The sequence below is a fragment of the Pseudochaenichthys georgianus genome, chromosome 4, assembly GCF_902827115.2.
Source record: "Pseudochaenichthys georgianus chromosome 4, fPseGeo1.2, whole genome shotgun sequence".
Classification (NCBI taxonomy): domain Eukaryota; kingdom Metazoa; phylum Chordata; class Actinopteri; order Perciformes; family Channichthyidae; genus Pseudochaenichthys; species Pseudochaenichthys georgianus.
In genome coordinates, this window is record NC_047506.1 from 24,195,899 (window position 1) to 24,219,477 (window position 23,579).

Genomic DNA, 23,579 nt, shown 5'->3' on the forward strand with positions numbered 1-23,579 from the left:
TGAACAAACTGGACACGACTGACAGGTCAAAGAGCCAATCAGGTTGCAGCAGTAACATGACGTTGCATCGTCACAAGAAGTTACCTAAATCCGAGTGGACTTTGCACCACTTCGTAAATCTTGCCCTCCCAGTGTTATAACTTTAGTCATGACTCTCGGATTGAAGAAACACTTAAGAAAGGTATGAATTTTAATTGGACAAAGATATTTTGGACACAATACGCGTGCCGCAGACGACAGGTGAACGCAGCTATAATCCGCGGGACCTAAAGGTAAGAAGCCTATTGGCCAATTTTCATTCTTGTGCACTGACAGAATACTTTGAGTTATTACACGAAACGTAATTAATATTTAATAGCTTGCCTCAATGGTGGAAGTCGAACAGGTATCATGTGAGCTGCTGTTTCTTATTGAACAATGCTCGGGTATACCACATTTAATTTCCTTAATTTTCACAGAGAGTTGTTGGTTAGTAATCCATTTAGAATACGGAAGAAAACAACTGGAAATACTATCCAACAACGCAATATTGATGTGACGCCAATGTAAAATTGATTTTCTCCAAAGGAAACATAATGAGGAAGAATATCCTATAGCCTACAGTTCCCGGCAGTAGTTTCAGAGTTACAAGACAGTCACACCTGTAATCCAACCTTTAAAGCATTACATGTTCAGTTTTTGTTGATAGTGTAAATGTTTTCAACCGTTGTGTGTAAGGCAAGTGTATTGGATGTTATATTAGTAGGAATTGTTTCTATTCTATCCACTGTTGTTTCGTTTATGAATGTAAATCAACTGCAAACATACAGTATACAGAATAAAACACTTTACAGTTTTATGTGCCACTGCTACACTTTGTTATTCCAAACATCATGAGTGTAAGAATAAGGTCATCCGTAACTTTGCTTTAATCCCCCCTCACATTACAATGACAACATTCGATTGGTTGTAGATATGGAGGACCGCAGTGACTTGTATGACGTGTACACGACTAATGCCCCCCCTCCCTGGGAAGACCTCCACCACCAGTGTCTGGAAGATCAGGACAATGTGGAGTGTCTCAGAAGGAAGATCAAATATTACTTTATGAACCCCTGTGAGAAGTACCACGCTCGGGGCCGAAAACCATGGAAACTCGTACTGCAGATCATCAAAATTGCCATCATCACTATCCAGGTAACTTTTCTCACTCATTACTCGAACAGATGTTAACCGTGTTGTTTCACCAGCTTGATAACACATTTCCTTCTTTACCTGCATCAGTTAGTGTCCTTTGGGCTGAGCAACCAGATGGTCGTCACATTCAAGGAGGAAAATCTGATGGCATTCAAGCACCTCTTCCTGAAAGATTATGCCGATGGAGGCATGGATTCATATGCTGTTTACAGACAGGTTGACGTTTATGACCACATTGATTACATAATCAAACAGGTAATTAAATACTGTATTTTCTTTTTCTCCTTATTTATTTCAGAGAACACCAGTCAGTTTATTTTTGATCATGCAACACATTTTCCTTTTGTGTTACTGCAAATCGTTGTTGTATAACTCTGCTTGCTTATATGACCAAAGAGCTTACCAAGCTCCCATGACAAGTGTCATTTTTCATTGCTTTGGACTTTGTTCATATTATTTTGTTTTGTAGATTTTGACTCGACAAATCTAACCATAAACCGCAGCAGCTTTTCCTTTCCGTTTCCACATCAAGACTGTCCAATAGTAAACAAACCTGACTTTATTATACCTGAGATTTCAACTGTTCATTTCCAGTATGGACATCTGCCCAACATCACAGTAGGCAATCACGCATATGAGAAAAAAGGTGATTTCTACACGCCCCTGTCAGTGTGTCAGGATTTCTACAGGAACGGTACCATCTACCCTGGAAATGACACCTTTGAAATTGATGCTCATGTGGAAACTGGTGAGTATGGTTATTTGATGCTTGGACCAGCAGAATACTTAAATACATTTATTTGTTGCTCATTTGTTATTGTCTTTTTTGTGTGTTGCTGCTTGTATCTACAGAGTGCTTTGAAGTTTATCCGATGTATAATCCATCATTGCAGGAAACACTTCCACATTTTGAATTACATTTCAAAAGGTTTGCACGTAACATTTAATTCAAGTCTTTTCTCTCAAGGCACAATCATTTTATAGTCGCTGTAAAGAGACCGTTAGTTTATATAGCTGCTCTGTTTTTTTCAGGATGCTCTCTGTTAAGGTCACATTTGTTCTCAAGGCCATAAATCTGCAGACGGTGAGACATCGAGAGCTTCCAGACTGCTACGACTTTACCGTTATTGTAAGTCACTTGACTTGTTTTCATGACTCAGTAAACACAATGGATCACATGTCAGGCAGTCTTTAAAAACAAGTTTATGAAACTACTCAAGTAAAGCCGTTTGCACACAGTGCCTGCCATGTACATAGTTAACTTTGTCGGCCTGGAAAGTGAATGTTTAGCTACTGGGTTTGACTATAAGGATGTACACCTATTTAAATAATGTTTTACCTCCCTTGAACACGGTCTCTGGTTAACAGATCACTTTCAACAACCAAGTTCACAGCGGCAGGATAAAGGTTGACCTGGAAAACGATGTAGACATCAATGAATGCAGAGACTGGAAAGTGACAGGGGCATGTAAGTTTGCTGAGCTGAGTTTAGTGCAAATTAATCATAAGAGTTGCTTTAAGCTCAGGTCCAGGGTTCTGACGGATTCATTAGGGCTGCTCTTTAAGCTTGAGACTTTGATGTTAATAAAATCTGTTTGAAGATTGTCCTTTTCAGGTGAAAGTAATTTAAATGTTCCCCATTCCCTCAGCTGCCAGGAACATATACCTGACTGTGCTGTTTGACTGCCTCATTATTATAACGTGCATCACATCCCTCGCCCTCTGCACGCGCTCAGTCATCAACGGGATTCAGCTGCAGTTTGTAAGTAAATTAAACTCACAGTAAAGCATAGCATCTTTTGCTTTGTTCAAACGTAAAAACAAAAATGATATACTGTCTGTAGTGCGATATATCTGCTTATTATTTCTTTTTGCATATGGCACACTAGGACACTTTATAACTACATTTCTGGTGCACACTTTCTTATGCCAATTTATGCACATAGGGCTTAATACACCATTATTTTCTTTTCTTTTTTATTATTTTTAAAAGCATGCTATCTGCCTTTTTTCACAAACACAAGTTACTTTTTTAAAAACATACTATATTATGCTTTTATTTTTAAGGGCATAATGTACTCTAACTTTTGTTTACCTTTTATGGCATACTATATATTACTGCTGATACTTAAATGTGTATTTTATATGTAACTGTTTTTGTGGGTTAAGATTAAGCTAATATTGGAACACTTTATAAAAGTATTGTTCGCTCGTATTTCATATACTGCTAACCTTAGTGAAGACAGAAGTACCATATTACAGTAGAAGTATGAAGTGGCATGAAATGAAAATACTTAAGTAAAAGAACTTCAAATCTGTACTTCAGTACCTAAATAAAGTAATAATTAGTAATAATGTTGAAACAGAAATTCAAAGTATAACTTCATCTGTTCCTTCCGTTGGAACCAGGCGTACACACTCTACAGCCAGAACCGCTGTGGTCAAAAAGTCCCGTGGTCAGACAGGTTGGAGTTTGTAAATGGTTGGTATATCCTGATCATTGCTAGTGACACACTGACCATCGTTGGCTCCATTCTCAAGTTAGAGATCCAGTCTAAGGTAATGGGGATTTTCTGTCACAGTAAATTGAAAAGTCTACGAACATTGAATCCTGACATTAAAAGCTGCACTTTTCCTTCAGGTACTCACAAATTATGATCTCTGCAGCATCTTCCTTGGGATAGGCACCATGTTTGTCTGGACCGGGGTCATCCGCTACATGGGCTACTTTAGGAAGTATAATGTAAGTATTTATGAAATACAGGTATTGAGTGCCCCATGTAGTGCAATAACTCAACATTGTTTTATGGTAGAGATGCCATAATGGGACAATACAACATAGCATTCCAAACAAATTGTAATTGGGGGATGCTGCTAGAGTACACGTTGTTTTTCATATGGTTGAGGAGAAAACTACCAGTATCTCTAACAACACATCCTGTTGGACCAGAACATCACATTTGTGTGTGTGAATTTCCATATACTGGTCTTTAGTGTAGCTTTTTCAATTGTCTGTGGATATTTTCAGATTCTCATCCTGACACTGAGGGCAGCTTTCCCAAATGTTATCCGTTTCATCTGCTGCGCTGGAATCATCTACCTGAGTTACTGTTTTTGTGGCTGGGTTGTTCTTGGCCCGTATCATGAGAAGGTACGGAGTGTGTTGGAATTTTGCAAAAGACAAACTAGGAAATATTTTTCAACTAATTGGGTTCTGATTGCTGGTATTATTAATGAATGACTGTGTTGGGATGTATGATATAAAATATAATGAATCAATATATAATTATTACATGTTATAATAAGGAGTTACATTCAAAACCTTCCCAACAGTATATATTTGTATATGTTTAAATGTTCTCCACCAATAGCAGCTGCAACATAATGCATCCATTGTTATAATCCAATGATAAAACATTTTCTAAAATGTGACTTTCTGCGTAACGAGTACTATTAGTATGTTTTGAATATATACTTTCACTTAAAATGTAATAAGCACTTTTACCACTGGTTAAATGTTAACGCCTCTTGGATGTTTTGATTTAGTTCCGGACCTTAAACACGGTGTCGGAGTGTCTGTTCTCCCTGATCAACGGAGATGACATGTATCCCACCTTCAAGAACATGAAGCAGAAGAGCAGCCTGGTGTGGGTCTTCAGCAGAGTCTACCTCTATTCCTTTGTCTCGCTCTTCATCTACATGATCCTCAGCCTTTTCATCACAATCATCACTGACACCTATGACACCATCAAGGTAATGATTATTATCGTTTTGGATATTTGTAACACATTTTTAGTATGTCCCTCCCTACACAGTTTGAAGGATTGTTTGCGTGCTGGTTACACAAAGAAGAGTATTGTTGTATCTGCAGTTGTTGCTTAGCTATCCCTTTGTTCCTTCTCATTTAGCAACAGCAGCTGAGTGGAAACCCAACCTCTGAGCTGCAAAAATTCATGTCTGTGTGTCAAGATCTGCCAAACTCTGGGATGTACAGGCTGGAGGAGAACAGCTGCTTCCTAAACTGCTGCGTCACCAGGTAGGTCAAACCCATTCAGGGCGCCCCTTAGCAATGATTAAACTGTGGATCCAAGCTCAGTGTGCCCAAGCTGTTTCATACTTTGTCTAATTGCCGGTCATAACATGTCTAATAGGATCCAAGTTGATTCTTTTTTTCTTTCAGGTGTAGGAAGCATCAGGAGACGCATCAGGAAAGGCTGACTTCAGAGGCATAGTAGGGATTAATGTGGAATTATTATTAAAAAGGTTATGCTTTGTACAGTATAACCTAACAATTGTGGCACTTTACAATGTTATGTTCAATTGTATAGTCTTAAATATGCCTTTTAAACTTTATTCTCCAGGTTTGCTCAGGTGATTTATTTAATGTTAAGGAACTTTGAAGGAAATGTTCAGTGCTAAAAAGAGCCAATAGGAAGGTTAGAAAGAAAGGAATTTGAGACAATAATTATATTTGGTGTTTATGATGCAGAGTACTTTGTAAATACACTTTGCATGTTGATATGTAGATTTGAAAAGAGAGGATTGTAAAACCTTAAAAATTGTATTGTTTTTTCCTAAACATGTCTTGTAATGATCCCGATGTTGTACACTGAATTAAGTTTGAATAAATAAGCTGCTATGTACATTTGTTTTAGAGATTTTATTTCTCCATGGTTTCAATACAAAAGCTAATATAACTTCTATTTTCCCCTCGCACTAGTAAAATGTTATTACAATAAAAATCCCATTTCAGTTTATGGCAATAATAACTCCACCCTCTCAGCCTCTAATATACAACTGACAGACAAGCTATATTGAGACGCAGATACTATAAATGGTTTCACGAGTCATAGAGAAATAGATGTGGGCATTTATTTCCCCAGAGAAGGTCTGTCATTTGATCGTGGGGGATTGTTGCAGAGGTCTGAGATCAATTCAAACCGAGATGTGCCACTTGTAGATAATAGAGTTGCAGATGGACAGAACAGGCCATGTAATGTTCCAATGTCCCTGCGACAGATTCATATAACATCTTGTGTCTATCACCGTAAAGTAGAAATCTCTTCAGTATGGCTTATATCCTTGAGTAAAGTACTTTTAGTCCAAAAAACAGGATCCACCATGACCCTCTGTTGTGGCTTGATGCAAGCCTCCAGAGTAGGCAGACGTCTTGTTAAAACAGGCAGAAGGGTGGACCACAGAAAAAGGGTGCAGATTACCCAAAGACGATTTCATTCATCTAAAAACAAGTCCATGAGGCTTGAAAACCTTATCTTGTGTCGTTTCGAGATCTTCCTTTTACTCTTGGCAGACCCAACTGTGTCAGGACAATCCAGGAAGGCAGGAAACAAGAGTATTTGGGGTTAAAAAAAATACTGTTGACAAAAACAATGGAAGCTTGGCTACTTCATCTTGTATTTGAGATGAAAAATGTCTCTCAGAGTCAGTCTGGTTTGGATTGGGTGACCCCAGGGGGGGGCAGGACCCGCTGCTCTTCCATCCTGTTGGATTGGGACCGCAGAATGAGAGTGAAAAAATCTTCATCTGGAACAGTTGGTCCTTTGGTTTTGGGAGGGGGAGCAGAACACCGCTGGTCGTTCAGTCGTGAGCCCTTAACAGTCAGGAGAGACAGTGCAGCTAAATTAGCTAATGCTTATCAATGGCAATTTAGTTTAGCATGATTAACCACAGAGGTATCACCTCAGCCAATTAACAACAGCTGGTTAGCTTAATTTAGTCTCTTAGATATACACACCGAGTAATCACAATGTACAAATACATAGAGTATTTGAGATATCTAGAAGGTAAAAACGTGTAGTTATTTGGTGGAAAAGTGCAGCAAGAAAGGTACTTGCAGTTCTTCTTAAAATGTAAACTTTCTTTAATCAAACCCTACACGATCCTTGTCAACACCTTCCCACTCTGTAACTAAAAAAGAACTATTATAAGTATATTGAACACTCGCACTGTTAATGACTTCCAAAAGGGATGTATAGTACTGTATGTCAACATTTATTTTGTATAAGTCTGTATTTTTACAATCATTTCTAAGAAGATTCCTGGAAAGAACAATGTAATCTGGAACTAATTGTATGCATAATATACTATTTCAAGTGGTGCACTTCGAATACAAAAATTAAATATTGCTAATGAACTCTAGTGACTTGTTAAAGTCTGTTTACACACATCTTTCAACAAAACAAACAATTGAACATAGACTAAAGTTTATACAACAGACTTAATAATAATAAACCTTGGTTATTAAAGAAATATGTACATTTATGTAAAAAAAAAAGTATTCAGAAATGACAGCGTTAAAAATTATTTTTTTGGAATCTACATCTGTGATGTGGAAAACCTAGACTATTTGCTATTGCTTGGGCAGAAAGCAATACACGGGATTTATTTTTCTTACCTGGCACTTAACCAGCATGTCGAAGAAGACATCCTCCTCCTCGGGCTGCTCAGAGCTGGCCTCGATGCGACTGTACAGGGAGGGTGTGTGAGGGGCATCTGTACTGGAGATGGGGGCTGGGGGAGAAACTAGTATTAGTCACGATGTGAGAAGGCTTACTGAGGGAGAAGATCCAAATGGTCTGTGATTGGTCACCTTGTAGAGGGACTTGATCTGTGCTTAAGGTGGAGGGTGTAAGAGGCGGGTTGGAGGTGCTGAGTCGTAAGCCAGGAAAATGGCTCATGCTCACTCTTTGGTCGTCCAGGCGACGGGCCTGGGAGCTGGCCAGCAGCTCCAGGAAATGACCAGGATCCTGCGAGGGTGTCTCGCCCTGCAAAATAGCTAAAGACAGAGATAGTCAATTAGTGTGATTTGTAACAAGGTTAGTGTATTACACTTTGCTGGTAACAGGGACTAACAGGGCGTCAATTACTCCGACATAGCATTTCATTCGGATTTGAAGTTTTTAAATAAAAGACATCGAGACAGTAGTTCTATGAAGTTCAAAGCAACACTCCACACAAAATCTTTTGAGAGAGAGTCTCCACAGACTTGAAAAATAGATTTTTCATCAGCCATGGAGTATAAAGGCTGTGGTAATCTTGGAGTCATGACGATTACAGACCTTTAGGATGGCAAAGAGTACAAAAAAAAGGACCATCCAAGCTGCTTTGATCAGTTAAAGATGAAACCATGTTGGTTACATTAAACTTTCAAGACTAAAAGCAAAAGTGTTTGTTACCCAAATGTAGGTGGCGTATCACTTTAGGTCCTCGATGACACAAACCAAACTAAGGATTACACAGCATGTCATATGTAAGGGACACATTTGTGGATGACTGCATTCACACCATATAGAAGCAAAACTGATACATGATTGAATAGGATGAGTATTTGACTTGTCAAGAATAAAAGACACACAAAATGACCTTTATCAACTATAACATTTTGTATTCCATGAGTATGAAAAATGGTCCTATATACACACAAGGGGCTGACTCACATTTCCTCTCAGCTACAGGTGGGGTGGAGGAGGGAGAGGGAGGAGCAGGGAGAGCGCTCTGGTCATCTAGTAGCGAGCACCTTTGGTCGTCCATTCTGCTGCCCTGGAAGCGAGACAGGAGATCGAAAAAGCCATCCTCTCCAATAGTGTCCCGCGATCCCGGCTACAGTGTAAAAAAAAAGGAAAGTTAATAACCTTAAAAAGGGGGCTTCCGATAATTGAGGTAATCGGGATAGCTGACAGTCTTTTAATGAAAACAACATAATACAGGAAAAGACTAAACAAAATGATGCTTCTGTAACAGCAGCGTTTAAAAGTTTCAGAGGTTAAACAAAACAAAAAAAGAGTTTTGAGAAAGGTATATAACTGCTCTACAGAAACAGTTGCAGTCCTGTGTGTGGACACAGAGGCCATAGTGTTTTTTGACACAACTGTGTGTAACAAAAAACCTTTGGCTGTTTCAAAGGACACATGGTTGTACTTTTAACTTTTCCTTGAGGGAGACCCATCATTGCTTAGCTTGTACACTGATGTCATTAATTTAAGAGAGAGAAGGGCCATCTGATGCATTTAGAAATACCTGAGGAGACACTGGTGAGTCCGGCTCAGGGGCCGAGGGCTCCGTGTGGTTCTCATGCTGGTCTGTGGGAGAGGATTTGTTGTTCTTCTGCTTCTTGCTTTTTAGCCGGTTGAAGAGGAAGAGCTTAGTATACGCCTTGAGTGAGTTGTTTTTGGAAGACCCAGGGAATACATCCTCTTCCCTATCCTTTACATTCAAAGAACAGACTGGTTAAAGAGAGCATTGCTGACAGATTCATGTTACACTGCAGGCAAGGTTTTGTTACATGACACACATTTCCGTTTCCTTTGGCATACCTGAGTGGTAGCAAGAGGCTGATTTAATTAATCTTGCATTATCAAAATAAGACTGTTGCTAAGCAAGTGGTGATTGCAGTTGGGCAATGTTACGAGCCAGGTTTCAGAAAAAGACTAAATGTTACCATTCATTTGAATTAAGAAAATGAACTACATTCTTCACATCATTAGCATTTGTTGCCTTTGCATACATACCGGATGTTCAAAAGAATCCCCAGTTTGATTTTTCTCAGGAGTTGGACTCAGTCTCGGGTTCTCTGCGCTGTCTCCAATCCTTGACAGAGAATTTAGCCCTGAACAAAAAATAAGAAATTCAACAATAAGTCCATGTTTTAATATTTATCCAGCACTTTTGCAACTACAGGAAAGCAGTGATTTTAAAAGGGGCCCTGTGGAGATTTCTTGCAAACCAACAAAAGTTATGTTGACATTCAGTGTTTCCTTCCTTATAAACTATTAGTAAAGCCACATTTTTAAGTGTTTCAGATCCGTCATATATTATATTTACGTTTATGTATTTTTCAAAATGTTATTGTGTCCTGCCTTGTTGGTACAATTCTGTGTTTTATTTGGGTTCCCTGCATGCTTTTAAGAGTGTATGAAAACATTACAACAGAAGGCAGTTTTTTCTGAAGATCAGAAAATATGGGGGTTCATATCAGAAATGTATCAAAATGCGTGAATAAGATCATTTAACTGTTTTCTAGCACTCATGTTACTAATATGTAATGACACAGATTCACAAGTATGCTACATGCTATAAATTCGATTTGTCAAAATGTCCTGAAAGCAACAAGCTTTGATTTACTTTGTAGGGTGTGGAGGCTCAGAGGGCCTTCTGGCAGGGCAGAGCTGTTAGTGTTGGTGTTACGGAAGATATAGGAGTGGTTGTTGGAGTTGGACTTCAGGCTGACGACCAGCCGTAGGTCCGACAGGTTCATCCTGGCTGTCGCCTCAGCACTTTTGTCTCCAGTCTGCAAAATAAGATTAATGTAATAAAAAGCTTAATGAGAGCATGTCAATCCAGAACAAACACACTATTGCTGAGTGGGATGAGTTTAACACTGGCTTCTCAGTTTGCATGTCTGTACAAAATGTTAATGAATGAGTACATATAAATGCTGCATACAAAGAATGCATTATTCCCTGCTCCTCTCCATACAACCAGTAGAGGGGGCTGTGGCCTGATGGCTTGTGCTGATTGCACTCAGAGGAGGAAGGTAAACAGTAAACAGTCACCTCTTGGGCAATTTCCAGATGTTTCTCAGCAAAGTACATGGCTTGCTGGTGGTTCCCCAGGGCGGTGTGGGCATTTCCTAGACTCCAGTACGCTCGCCCTTCACCGACTCTGCAGCGAAACAGAGAAACAGGACGAGCAACTTCAGCTGACATTACGCAAGACGGGGAAGGGCATTCATCACTATCGAGCAGGGCAATCACATGAAGCGGATCATAACATGAGCATTTCACAACAACAGCTGGTACTCAAGAATCATATTTGTCTTCTTTTGTGTTTATGTTCCACAGTACAAAGAAACCTTTATGATTTAAAAATACATTTAGAAATTGATTAGACATTTTCAAAACCAGGTTTACATCACAAGAAATAATGGTTATTTGTTGCCAAGACAAAAAAAATAGAGAGGTACTTCTACATTATAAATAAAGGCATTTCTTGTTCGAGTTGAGCAGAGGAAAAGGCTATTGGATTTATATGTAAAGTGAAATAAAAAAACAACAGTTTTCAGGCTGACACATCTTGTGATTGGGCTTTTAATGTTCTAGTTGTTCAAAGAGGAGCTACTTTTGAATGTAAGCTATAGAAGAATATCATGTTTATATACTGATTTTATAATACAATGTGAACCATTGGCCTGCCTAATAAAGATATCTTGCTGTGTGCTGGAATAATGTGTTTATGATATAAATCCCATTGCAGGACCCCAAATGCTGTTTCCGTGTGACTTTGTCTGCTTCCCAGTGCTTTTGCAGTTCACTTTAGCTTCACGGCTGTTGGCAGTAACACCGACACATGTTGGTAGGTAATTAGTTCAGGGGCCACCCACATTGAAACTATACATGCTCATTATACCTCGATCTAGGACAGTTTGGCAAAAAGCTGACAACAAATGGCTGTTTTTGGCCACTACCTGTCATTGAGGTCCTGAGCAATGACCAGATGTTTGAGGTGGTAATCAATGGCTCTCTCATAGTCCTGCAGTAGTGTGTAGGTGTTTCCCAAACTGTAACAGGCCTGGGCCTCCACTGCTTTGTCCTTCAGGAGCCTGGCCAGCTGCAGAGTCCTCCTGGGGGCGAAAACAGAGGAGAGAGACGGTCAAAGAATGTGTTGGGTGGGAGCGGGAGAATGATAGTTATCTGCTGCTTTCTTTTCTTTCATTGCTGCAATTTTCCAAGTGCTACTGTCCCCGTCTGATTCTCTTATGTAAATGCTGGTGTCAGAGATTAAAACTTTTATCAACTTCTGCTGATGAACAACTACATGTTAACATATCTGTGGTTTTTATAAATGACTGTATTGTATTGAGCACTTTGTTTTTTCTTCATATAACCAAAACTGTAACACTGGTTCTGAGAAAAATAAATATAAACCCCTTTCTTCCGCAGCTTAAGCTTTTATGTACAAATAAGAAATAGCATTCCAGGATCAGGTGAATGAAACACATCCTTATCATTCTTGTTTCATGTCCAACGATGACATCATGAAGTCATTTGTTTACTCACTTGTAATGGCCTGCGGCTACTTCAAACTGGCTGAGGAAAATGTGAGCATTGCCAAGGTTACAGTGGGCCCTCCTCTCAGCGGACTTATCCCCAAACTCTTTAGCGATGAGCAGCCTCTGCCAAACAGGACAAACCTTAGTGTACACATTACTGAGGTCATGATTTACACAAAACATTTTCAGGTAATCGGGAAGAACAAAGCCTTTGAAATACTGAAGATGGAAAAAATGTAATGTAGATTTAAAAAAAACTGAAATTAACTTAAACACTTTTAAACAACTGGTTTAAACTAAACACAGGGAAGAGAGACAATTTGAAGCAGGTGATGCGTGGCAGACATTGAAAGTGCAAATGTTCCACCAACCTTTTCATGTGCAGCCGCTGCCGTTTCAAAGTCACCCAGCAGATAGTAAGTGTTACCTAGGTTACCATGGGTGCGACCCTGAGCGGCCCGATCACCCATCTCCTTCACCAGACTTAGGTTTGCTCTTCATGGAAAACAAAGCAAGGGTAGGCAAATACACATTATAAGACACATAATGTATAAGCAATGCAGCTAATTGCTACATTTTCATGAAAAAGCTTTTTATAATATACACTTTGACAATATAATCTTATCCCATTAAGGTGAGTTCAGGAGCTAGTACGTAGTTTAAGTATCAGCACTTCTGAGCATGAAACAAGGGGTAAACATGGCATAACATTTGCCAAGTTAATTGACCTGGACTATTTTGTCAAAATAATATTTACAAGATCCAGACTGTAATTTCTCACTCAACAATATAAATACTTTAGAATAATACCATGGCTTCATGTCACTCAGCAGCATTTAGTCCTATAAAGATCTACAGTATAGCTACAGGCTGATTACTTGAATAACTTAAACAACTTGTAAGCACAAGCAAAAAGTAAAACTATTTTTGTCCTACATGGTATAGCATCCAACCAGCTTATAATGCGTTACATTTGATATCTGAGGAATGTGGCTGGCAATCGTATCAAAAGTAGCAACGTAGGAGTTCAGCATGGTACTTGGGGATATTTTGATACAAGGTAGAGCAGTGGGCTGATGATAAATTATAAATATGCTACTGTGGATTCTGTCCAACAAACTTACTAAAATAACTTGTATTTTCCAAGCTGAGATCTGATATATGATTGACTCAATAATCAATAACAATGTTAGTCTGGAAGAAGAAAAGTAGACTTGTCTTCACTTGGAACTGCCTATTACTTTGTTTAGTGAGATAAAAACAGATATTGATTTTGTAAATATGTAGGATGCACAAACACTAAGTTGAATGTTCAAAAAACGTCAATGATCAGGTGAAACTGTATGTAGTGTACAGTTCAAATTGATTGTTTTCTCCATATAGGTAATTTAAAGAACATACAAATACTAGTAATGCAACTTTTTCAACAGCCCTGTTTTTTGTATAGGCACTGTGCCAGTTGTTTGGCATGTCATAAATAAGACAACAAACTACAATAGTTGTTATTTTAGGGGAATAAACCTGCGACTCAGCAGTAGATGTATTGTCAATTTAACAATAATGTCACTTGTACCATTCCTCAGGCCTTTCAAAAATAAATGCAACACATTTATTGATTAGCGGTAAGGACTCACTCGTAGTACTGTGCAGCTTTCCTCAGGGCTACCCTGGCCTCCTCTGGGAACTCTCCTGGCTCCACTCCAGTCCAGCAGATGCTCTTGCCCTTAGCGTGGTAGACGTTCCCGAAATTATACAGCGCACGAGCCTGCCCAACCTACAGCACGCACAGCACATTTTCAGAGACGGAAACCATAGTGACCAGTGCTGTAATTATATACTTAAAATACACTGACTCTAGACCTGCTTGTTTGCATGTGTGCTGGCAAACTATTCTAACTGTTGGTACGACGATGATTTGCAGTTATTGTGCATACCAAAACCGTTCTGTGGCTTACGTGGTATGACAGAAAACAAATTTGAAATCCCTTGATACTATTCAAAGTAAATGGGCCATTTAGTCATTGACTGACCTTTTAAATACAGAAGGAATGTTTCACATTTACCTAAATAACTCTTGTTGCGCTTCCTAAACATAACCCACCTTGTCATAAATGGCTCCGGTGATATCCAAATGTCTTTGACAACAAACCACGGCTTCATCATATCGTCCTAAAAGCTTTAATGTGTTCCCAAGGTTACCACTGGCTTTCGCCTCACCGAGTTCATCTCCAATTGTTCTGGGATTTCAATGGGAAAAACAGGAAATAATTAGACTGGAATATTAGTGCATTACTGACGTGTATGAGTATGAAAACACAAGAGGCAAGCAAGTAATAAACAGCTGCAAGCAGCAATATAGCGGAGTCTAATATGTAATCATGGAGAAGGAAGTGGTGATTCAAAAAGTTTTTGCATTTTTTCAGGAAATATTGTGAGAGTCTAATGTGGATTTAACCGTGTCTAACACGCCTTACGCACAATCTCTAGCACGACCTTAGCAACTGGACAAGCCTTTCTCAAGATTGTCCAATCCATATGATCATAGTTCTAAAAGGAGGATATGGTCTTAAACAAACTTGCTAAGGTTGTGAAAGTGTTTACCGAGTAAGTGTGAGGTCATGCCGATGGTACTCCAGGGCTTTGTTGTACTCTTGGAGGTGAAAGTAGGCATTTCCCAGCTGGCTGTAGATGGCGCTAAGTATTTGAAGGTCCTCGGTTCCAACCTGGATGGCAGACTCAAAGAAGGACACGCCGGCGCGATAGTCCCCAGCCTTACACAGCCGCTCACCTTCCAGAGCCAGGTCCAGACATGATGACTCCATCCTGTAAGGAAGTGAGATGGACATGAGAACACATGAGAATACTTTGCTTTATCAGGAGGATTCTAAAAGTTACCTCTCAAAGGATTTTGTAAACAAAGGCTTTAAAGACGGGCTTAGTGCAATCAAATAATGTTATGTGATCAACACATTCAAAACAGCCTTGGGTGGAACAGTAAATCAGTAAACTAAATGAGGCAAAACAAAGGACATTGACATTTTTTTATTTTCCCTGAGACCAAAGTGATGTCCTGAGATAACTTTGTCCAACTAAAAATCCAGTTATTTAAATTAATAAAGGAAAAAGAAAGACAGTTAATCCTTACATCTGAGAGGCTTAATGTTTGGGAGCTTTTCCTAATAAATAACGATTATCAATTTTTTAGACTTCTAATGTTCTGTTGCTCAACTTATCAATGAATTGTCTTCAAATTGCCACCAATGCAAATAACCATACACTAGATCCCAGAAATGTCTCGTCTTAAAATGACAACATGCAGACAGTGGTATACATTGAATTCAGGAAGCACAGTGAATGTACCAGCGTGTATACTCTGGAAGCGTTTACGAACGACGCAGCGAATGTTAGAGAGTATTCCAGGGCATGTGAAGCCAGACACAAACTATAAATCCAAACTAGAACAGAGCACTTCCTGTCTCTTGTGAGCCTGAAAACCCCAAAATACCCTGGAATGAAAATGTGTGCCTTGCATTTAACCATGAACACAAAGTCAAGTCATACGTGTCTGTGGTAAGGACGGACATTTACAAGCCTCCACACCCTTCCTAAGAAATAGGATCATCCGCTTTTGTCAACATCAAACTGCCAGCAGGAAAAGAAGAAGAAAAACGACCGTGAATCCATGAGATCATACCCTTGTAAAACAAATCCAGTCATGCGTGGGTGCGCAGGACATCCAGAATCTACTTTTATTACATTTGTCTGATGCTGTTTGACGATACAATTTTCGAAGCAAAACGTATCCCGCTAGTATATTTTGACAAAACTAACCTTTGCTTTATTCAGATGTTCACAACTTTCTTCTTTCTTCTAAGCATTTCTAACCTGGCTTTTGAGTTATAACTGGATTTCGGTGCAGACCACATGAAAACGCAAGACATGCATATGTGTTGAAACAATACCTCTACAGGTTTATGACTTAAGGCTTGTCTTCTGATATTTACCAATATCAAAAAAAGTAAGGGTAAGACATTTAGCTCTCCACAGGTTGCATGAACACTTTGCCCCCATGATGACATTTAAACCACCCCGAGAGACCCAGTATTAGTGCTTAAAGAGAACTTACTACCCAAATAAAGTTCAACAAAATGCAAAATCCAACTGCGATTTATTGCCTGCAAGAGTTGTATTTATTATCCTGTCTCAATGATTGAATAATAACTAGAAAAATAACTACAAATCAATGTTGTTGTGCTTTGACCTATGGCTTTTCTTAGGTTAAAGCTTCATCATCTCCATTCACCAGCGTTATGACTTAAACACACCTTGGTGGCATGGATGGAAGTGTTTAATCTCTTCTTGACAGCAGGGACCTTCTCTCAAAAGTACGAGTTGGTGCAGAGACTTCATAAACTTATATTAAAAAATGATTTATAGCTCTACACAATAAAAAAAAATTGCTGTTTGCTCTTAGACCTTTAAGGTGGGCAGGTTTTATATTCCAACATAATGTGAAATCTAGGGAATATTTTTGCCATAAGTATTATTTCGATCTAAAAATGCATACTAATTGGTTTCCTCAAATTAACCACAACAAAGCAAAGTGACATGTGACCAATGCCCACCTACCTGTTGCATTTCCCCGTTTTGATGCACTGAAGACATTTTGACGCAGCGGACATTTCAAGTTTCCTGATCACTCTCTGGAGCAAACACAGCTCTTTCAATACGACACACGTTACATTCTCTTCCTTTTCATGGACACACATAACGCACACAATGTCCCAGGTTCAGTGAAATAAAAGAAAATCCATCCCTCTTGAATCAGCTGCTGTCCCTCGTAGCGCTCGGCTGACTGGTTGTAACGGCTAAACAAAGGACTTAATCCGCTCAGCGTTCACATTGACTTTAAAGATTAGGTGCCTGAGCGAGAAACCTTTTGTTTAACCAAGTGCAGATTAACAACAGGTTGTCACCAAGCAGAAGTGACCAAAGACAGAATAGTTAGCTACGTTTATCCATTTATCGTTTTTCACTACGACGAGCCATCGCCACGGTAACCTGCAACCCTAAGCCACTTTAAGTGTCACTTCCAATTAGGCCAGGCGTCATTGGTCATTATTTTAAGTGGCTTCAGAGAACACTAAGACTATTTGCTCAACACTCAAAGAAATAGTCACCCTCCCCCAGGCAGCCTGGATGTGAAGGAATGATTCTATTCAACCCATAGGAATGTTGCATGCATGATAATATACTCATTCTGGGATTTCCATAATTCCTTTGGGCAAATTCCAGCTGATATTTCCTAAACTTCCAGCAACTCATTTCTTTTCAATCCGGACAAATCTTAATAACTAATTATCCACTGATGTGTCCTCTAGGTAGAAATGGCAATAAGGCATTAGACATTAAATCCGGCACCTCAGTTGACCAAAAGCCATGATGCAACCATTGTATATTAAAGGCAAATATTGAATAACGCAAACTCTGTGCTTGTGTAATTGTTTTACTATGAATCAGTAAGGATGCTTCCCAAACAGTAACTCTGAGCACAGAGTTGACTTGCTCTAGTGGAGTTCTTTTTGGACACCAACGTTTTAGAAACACACCCAAAATATAACGGTTATTTCTTACTGCCAAAAATATATTGACGGTAGTGCCTGAAGCGTGACCTGCAAGTATCTAGTTATCTGATAGCATCCAGAGACAGGTAACAGACTAGCCTGCAGGTGATTGCAACAGAGTGGAATTCCTTTAGAGACAAATGTGCCGACAGTACACAGACTTGACAAGGCTTGTGTGTAGTGCCAAACATTACAATGGGGTGATGCAATAGATGTCAACTTTACCGTAAAATGACAACATATACTCAGAAGCATATTCTCACAATTGTTTCAATCTTGTCATGAAATATTTACATTGTGGTCAGAGGACCTCCTGTGGTCTGCTCAGCATCCTTCATCAGTTATCCAGCAAGGTGTCATATTACTAGAACTGTTGTGACTATCCTAACATCTTGGCACAGAAATGTGTAAATATATTGATTAAATCAAGCAAAGGATGTTGAAAACAATGATGAGAGAAAAAATAGAAAGAACAAAGTCTTAAAAATAGTGATTTACTGTATATAGCATATCGTTTTTTATCCATTAGGCTGCAACTAGCAATTTATTTGTATATAATGGAAAAATATAGGTAGCTCAAACAACTGAATTTTGGTGATTACACATCATGAAACAAATATATATATATATATATATATATATATATATATAGGCAATTCAATGTTAGGATTTTATAATACTATATGAAGCACAACAATCTAAAAACGTCCAATACTACTCAGAAATGTAGCAACAAAAGCAAATATGTTTGCAGTCATCTCAGATTCAGAAAGTATAGTAAGATATACAACGGTTAATGTGACACTAAATGCACGGCCTACCTCTGGCGGACATGCAGTAAATGATCCGTGTCATGTACACAGTGCGGAGAAACGCTGCCATACAAGACAGTCATCCTGGAAGTCCCAACAAGAGCCAGAGCTTGAACCACATCATGGATGTTTGTCAACTGCCAAGCTGAAGGGGTATTTGACAGGAATTTGGAGACTAACTGAGAAGGAGTTGTCCTTAGAAGAGGCTGAATACTGCCATGCATGGTTGCTTTTGAACTACGCAGGAACTCAACCGTCATACTATCTCTGTCCCACCTCTTATCTTGAAACTGGAGATGGAGAGAGAGAGTAAACACTCACTGACACACGTGGCCATGTGTTACATCTTATTTCATTCATTCAACAAACACAATCAATCAAGTGCTTTTGTGCAGACGCAGAATGGAAAACACTTAGTTTGAATATAATATTAGCTGCTTAACTTGCCACGAATGTAATAGAAGCTGTCCGTTCAACGGAAAATGTATTGCTATTTTCTTAGCAAAATGTACCTTAGATGACCTAGTTTCAGTTCCTGGAATGTACTTTGTGTGTTATCTTAGGAAACCAATGATAGTGAAGTGAGGACTTTTCTTATAACCTTGCTGTTAAACTGGTTCAACTTCATAGATCAAGATTTCATTGACTTTGAACAAATCTTTAAAAACGATTTAAATATAAAGCAAGAAAATCATTGATAGAATATTTAATGATAGAGCAATCATTAGCTGCATCCCAAGTCAGTTCCCAGTTCAATTACTTCAAGGCAAACATTTCCTCATGTTCCTTCAAGATGTAATACGCAGGGGCGGATCTAGACAAATATTCATGGGGTGGCAAGAGGGTGGCAGGAGATTTTGAGGGGTGGCATCCCCTGGCAGAAGTATATGCTGATTTAAATCTCAAACATATCAATAAATTAGGGGTGTAACGGTACACGTACCCTTACTGAAATTATTCGGTACGGGCCCTTCGGTTCGGTACACGTGTGTATATAAATATATAAAAGTACAAATTAAAGAATAGACATAAACATTTGAATTGTTCATTTTCAGCGCTTTTAACCATTAGGCTATGAAGGATGGTTTATTGGCATCAAGAAACATTAAAGGATAAAAGAACAGCAGCTGAGAAGAATATAGTGCAGACCAAAAGTAGCAAATAATTGCCCTTTACATTTGTATTTGTTCTAATTCAATCTCAAATCATTTAAATTGAGTGTCAATATCATCCGCTTACTTTATCTATTGCAAATCTCTGAATTGAATGATGTGTAAACATTTTGCAAATGTATGGGAGCAATTAGTTAGCATTAAAAATGCCTAAAAAACAGCCCTGCATGAATGAGAGATGTACAACCAAAACACAGGGTTTTGTAAAGTATGTTTGAGAGCCATAATGTTCTAAATCCTGAAGGAAGTTCTGTTTTTTCCCCACAACCAAATGCTTTCTTTTGTACTCGAGTGGAAAACTACAGATTAAGTGTATTGTAAGTTTCAAAAAGCTATTTCAAAAGTCCTTGCTCTAAGAAACAGACATTTAGTCACATATGCTAAAAATAAACCCATAAGCATTTCAACACGAATACGCCCAACAAATCCCTTTCCAATTAAGGGATGCTCTCTAAAGTGAAAACCATATTTTCTTTTGAAGAACTCTTTTTCTGAAGAAACCATCATTAGAGACCTAACCCTAACCCTGCGTGGGAAAAGAGGTCAAGCTCAGTTAAATGGAAATTTGAGCTGCAACACCATCAGTGATGTTTCTCTGTAATCATAGCCTTTCTAGTGAAATCAGCATTTCTAATACGGAGTGGTGGAAAGTAACAAAGTACAAATGTACTTTACTTTACTTAAGTAAAACATGGCTGTACTTATTATGTTCCCATTATGCTTCTTTCTACTTTTACTGTTGGCAAATATTGTAGTTTTTACTCCACTACATTTATTTTACAGATTAAGCTACTACTTACTTGGCAGATTTAGATTATAAATACAAAATATAAATCTAGTAAAATAGTACAAGATATTTTTGATAGATTAAGCTACCCAGTAGTAAATAATGTAATTCAAATAAACCCCCATATTTACCAAGTGCAAAATGGAATTGATGAACAAGTTCATGCATCAATAATTATAAAAAAAATATTAAAAATATATGATGCTTAAATGGGCCTTTCTGCTAAAGACTACTTTTACTTCTGGTATTTGAATGCCAAATACATTTGTACTTTTACTAAAGTACACATTTGGAATGCAGGACTTTTAATTGACTACTAGTTTTACACTGTAGTATTGGTACTTTTACGTAAATAATATACTTCTTCCACCTCTGGAAATACGCATTATAAGTCAAATGTTTGTAAAAGGAGACGTAATCATTTAAAATGTCTACCCTTTTTTGAGTCCTCAAAGTGTGAGAAACTGTTGTTGTGTGGTTATTTAAGGTAATGTGGGAACCTGCAAGTTATTATTTTTAATTAAGCCTCAGGATGACACATTCTTCAGGGTGAAGATGACTGTTTGGAAAATTACACGCTAGATATGAGTCAGTTTATTATGAACATGCCATCACATGATTGCTGTCTGACAGGGGTATCTCAGTCCGTTAACTGTATTATAAAGTTAAAAACAAGTTTTAACCCAGGAAATGTCAAGAAAACAGTAACACAAGAGAAAGTTTTAACGCGTTTTGCTTTCTGATAATAACAGCGAAGTGAGCACGACAACACGATTGACGACAACAAACTTTGCAGGTAATAATGTCACCTACCTCAAATTGACGAACGCCAATACACCAAAAACATAAATTGTGGAAATATCTTCACCAACTTGAGATCCTTTTCACTAATCTGTTCGCCCAGTTGTTTGCTAACCTAGTACTCACTGATCCATCTGGGGAAGGAACTCTGTCCAGGGAAGCAGAAGTTGTGAAGCCACTCCTCGCGCTGAAAATCTGCCTCCAATTAGGATTCCATGCATGCTGCCTTCAAGTACCGTCGGAAATGCAAAGATCTGTTGCTTAGGCGTTAACCATCAACCAGTCAGATTTGTAAAACGTAAACTTCAAGCATAAGCGCTTTGCTTTAAATGTTGCGTTTAAAGGGCATAGGAAATGTTATTATCTTTACTGCTGGAATTATACAGCCACATGCAGGAATAGGACTGAATGAATTTAGCAGCCATTTTTAACGTGACATGTTGAAGATCTCTCCCGCCCCCTGTCGCAGCAAGTGTCTCTGTGCTGTCTATTGTGTAACTCGATTTTTCAAATTAGAGCTACAGCTTCTGTTAAAACAGGTGGCCCTGCCTTTTTACATACATTTAAAAATATGTTATTCCTTTGGAAAATGGAAATTCAAAGTCCTACACCAAAATATGTGCTTTCAGTTCAACAGGAGCGGTCAGTGGGTCACTCACTACTTGACTTTGCTGCTTTTAAAGCAATTTGGATATTTTGTGCAGAAATCTAAGAAAAACCCAACATTTAGAGAGGTAATTAATGATGGTCATTTATCAATACAAAAGTTACCGCTCAATTTAATACGTCAGTGTTTGTTTAAATATGAAAACTCAAGCATAGCGTTGCTTGCAGCCTCTCACTTTGGGATGGTTTAGACTTTTTCACTCATCTTTCAAACCTACGGAGCCCTGGAGGGTTCACAGAGAGAAACATAAATAAAACGTGGCCACGCTTTAGTAACTCGTGCGCACGAGTTACTAAAGCGTGAGCACGAGTTACTAAAGCGTGGCCTCGTTTTGTGTGTGTGTGGGCATTTGTTTATGATAGTATCGTTCGTTCCGGTGCACACCGGCAGGACTATAGCACATCGAGATTAAGATTAAACGAATTTCTTTCACTTGGGAATACACATATAACTATGGAGAACCAGATTTGTGTAAATTACTGTTCGTGGTAATTTGAAAACAAATGCCGGGGGTGTCGGACACACACGAACACACCGAACACGCACACACAGAGCGGAGCTGAGTACACACACACACACACACACACACACACACACACACACACACACACACACACACACACACACACACACACACACACACACACACACACACACACACACACACACACACACGCACACACACACGCACACACAGCATGCGCCCCGGTGACAGGACATATCCTGCTGTTGCTGGTTTACTAGATCTTCATCAGACTCACTTGAAGAGGAGGAAAGGGGGATAGAGGGGTTGGCAACAGGAGGGTCATAGGGCACAGTGTCCAAGGGCACAGGGTCCAAGGGCACAGGGTCAAAGGGCACAGGGAGAATGGGCGTGGGGTCAAAGGGTTCTGGTTGAACAGCAGGGGGCAGTGTGGGGTCAAAGGGAATAGGCAGTGGATCATATGTTGGATCTTCGATCAGAGGAGGGAAGGTCGGGATCTCAGGGTCTTGGGGGATGTCGTGACCTTGAGGCTGCACCTTCAGTGAAGTAAACAGTAAAAGGCACCGCTCTTTGCAGCTGGTGCTGCTCTTCTCAGATTCTGCTTGGTTACACGTTACTGCCTCCAGTGCCCTGTACGACGAAGCCAGTTCAACAGACCCTGGATATGTTTGATTTACCCGGCTTAACTAACCCTAACAAACGCGATGTCGCTAAACGGTCCTACGAAGCTGGTTATTAACTCAGCAAATCAACCAGGGTTTCTCTGTCCGGCTGAGAGTGCGTTCACGTGAAAGGGACGGGGTTACCAACATTTGACCAATCACAAACATGGAGACGCATGCGGACAGCGCAGCGTCATAGCCTACTTCATGAATGAATAGTGTAAATAGCAAATCCTGCTTCGTAGTACAGGCCACTGGTGCCACAGAGATTTCATAAAGTGAAGGATGTTTTCCTTCTATAAAACAGCTGTGGGCAGCAGCAGATT

At 39.1% G+C, this 23,579-nt stretch overlaps 2 protein-coding genes across 3 annotated transcripts; one reads left to right on the plus strand and one right to left on the minus strand.

Moving 5' to 3' along the window:
• The first annotated feature begins 86 nt into the window (after window positions 1-86).
• On the plus strand, window positions 87-5,819 carry mcoln3b (mucolipin TRP cation channel 3b). Its single transcript, XM_034081250.1, has 14 exons — window positions 87-272; window positions 953-1,176; window positions 1,264-1,431; window positions 1,771-1,924; window positions 2,029-2,104; window positions 2,209-2,305; window positions 2,545-2,644; window positions 2,826-2,938; window positions 3,586-3,735; window positions 3,818-3,919; window positions 4,205-4,327; window positions 4,723-4,929; window positions 5,085-5,212; window positions 5,357-5,819. Exons 2-14 carry the CDS (start codon window positions 955-957, stop codon window positions 5,406-5,408), a joined length of 1,692 nt encoding a protein of 563 aa, XP_033937141.1. The 5' UTR covers window positions 87-272; window positions 953-954; the 3' UTR covers window positions 5,409-5,819.
• Window positions 5,642-21,664, minus strand: LOC117445516 (G-protein-signaling modulator 2-like). 2 transcript variants are annotated; one of them, XM_034081248.2, is made up of 15 exons: window positions 21,567-21,664; window positions 14,846-15,067; window positions 14,346-14,481; window positions 13,879-14,018; window positions 12,616-12,739; window positions 12,252-12,367; window positions 11,660-11,815; window positions 10,749-10,857; window positions 10,318-10,483; window positions 9,705-9,802; window positions 9,214-9,399; window positions 8,634-8,796; window positions 7,787-7,972; window positions 7,592-7,707; window positions 5,642-6,787 (listed from the first exon to the last, which is right to left on the minus strand). In XM_034081248.2, the coding sequence occupies exons 1-15, from the start codon at window positions 21,659-21,661 to the stop codon at window positions 6,620-6,622; spliced, it is 2,181 nt and encodes a 726-aa protein (XP_033937139.2). In that variant the 5' UTR covers window positions 21,662-21,664; the 3' UTR covers window positions 5,642-6,619. The 2 variants fall into 2 exon arrangements, with proteins under 2 accessions (XP_033937139.2, XP_033937140.1); XM_034081249.2 differs by having other exon boundaries at window positions 21,453-21,621.
• Between the last annotated feature and the right edge of the window lie 1,915 nt (window positions 21,665-23,579).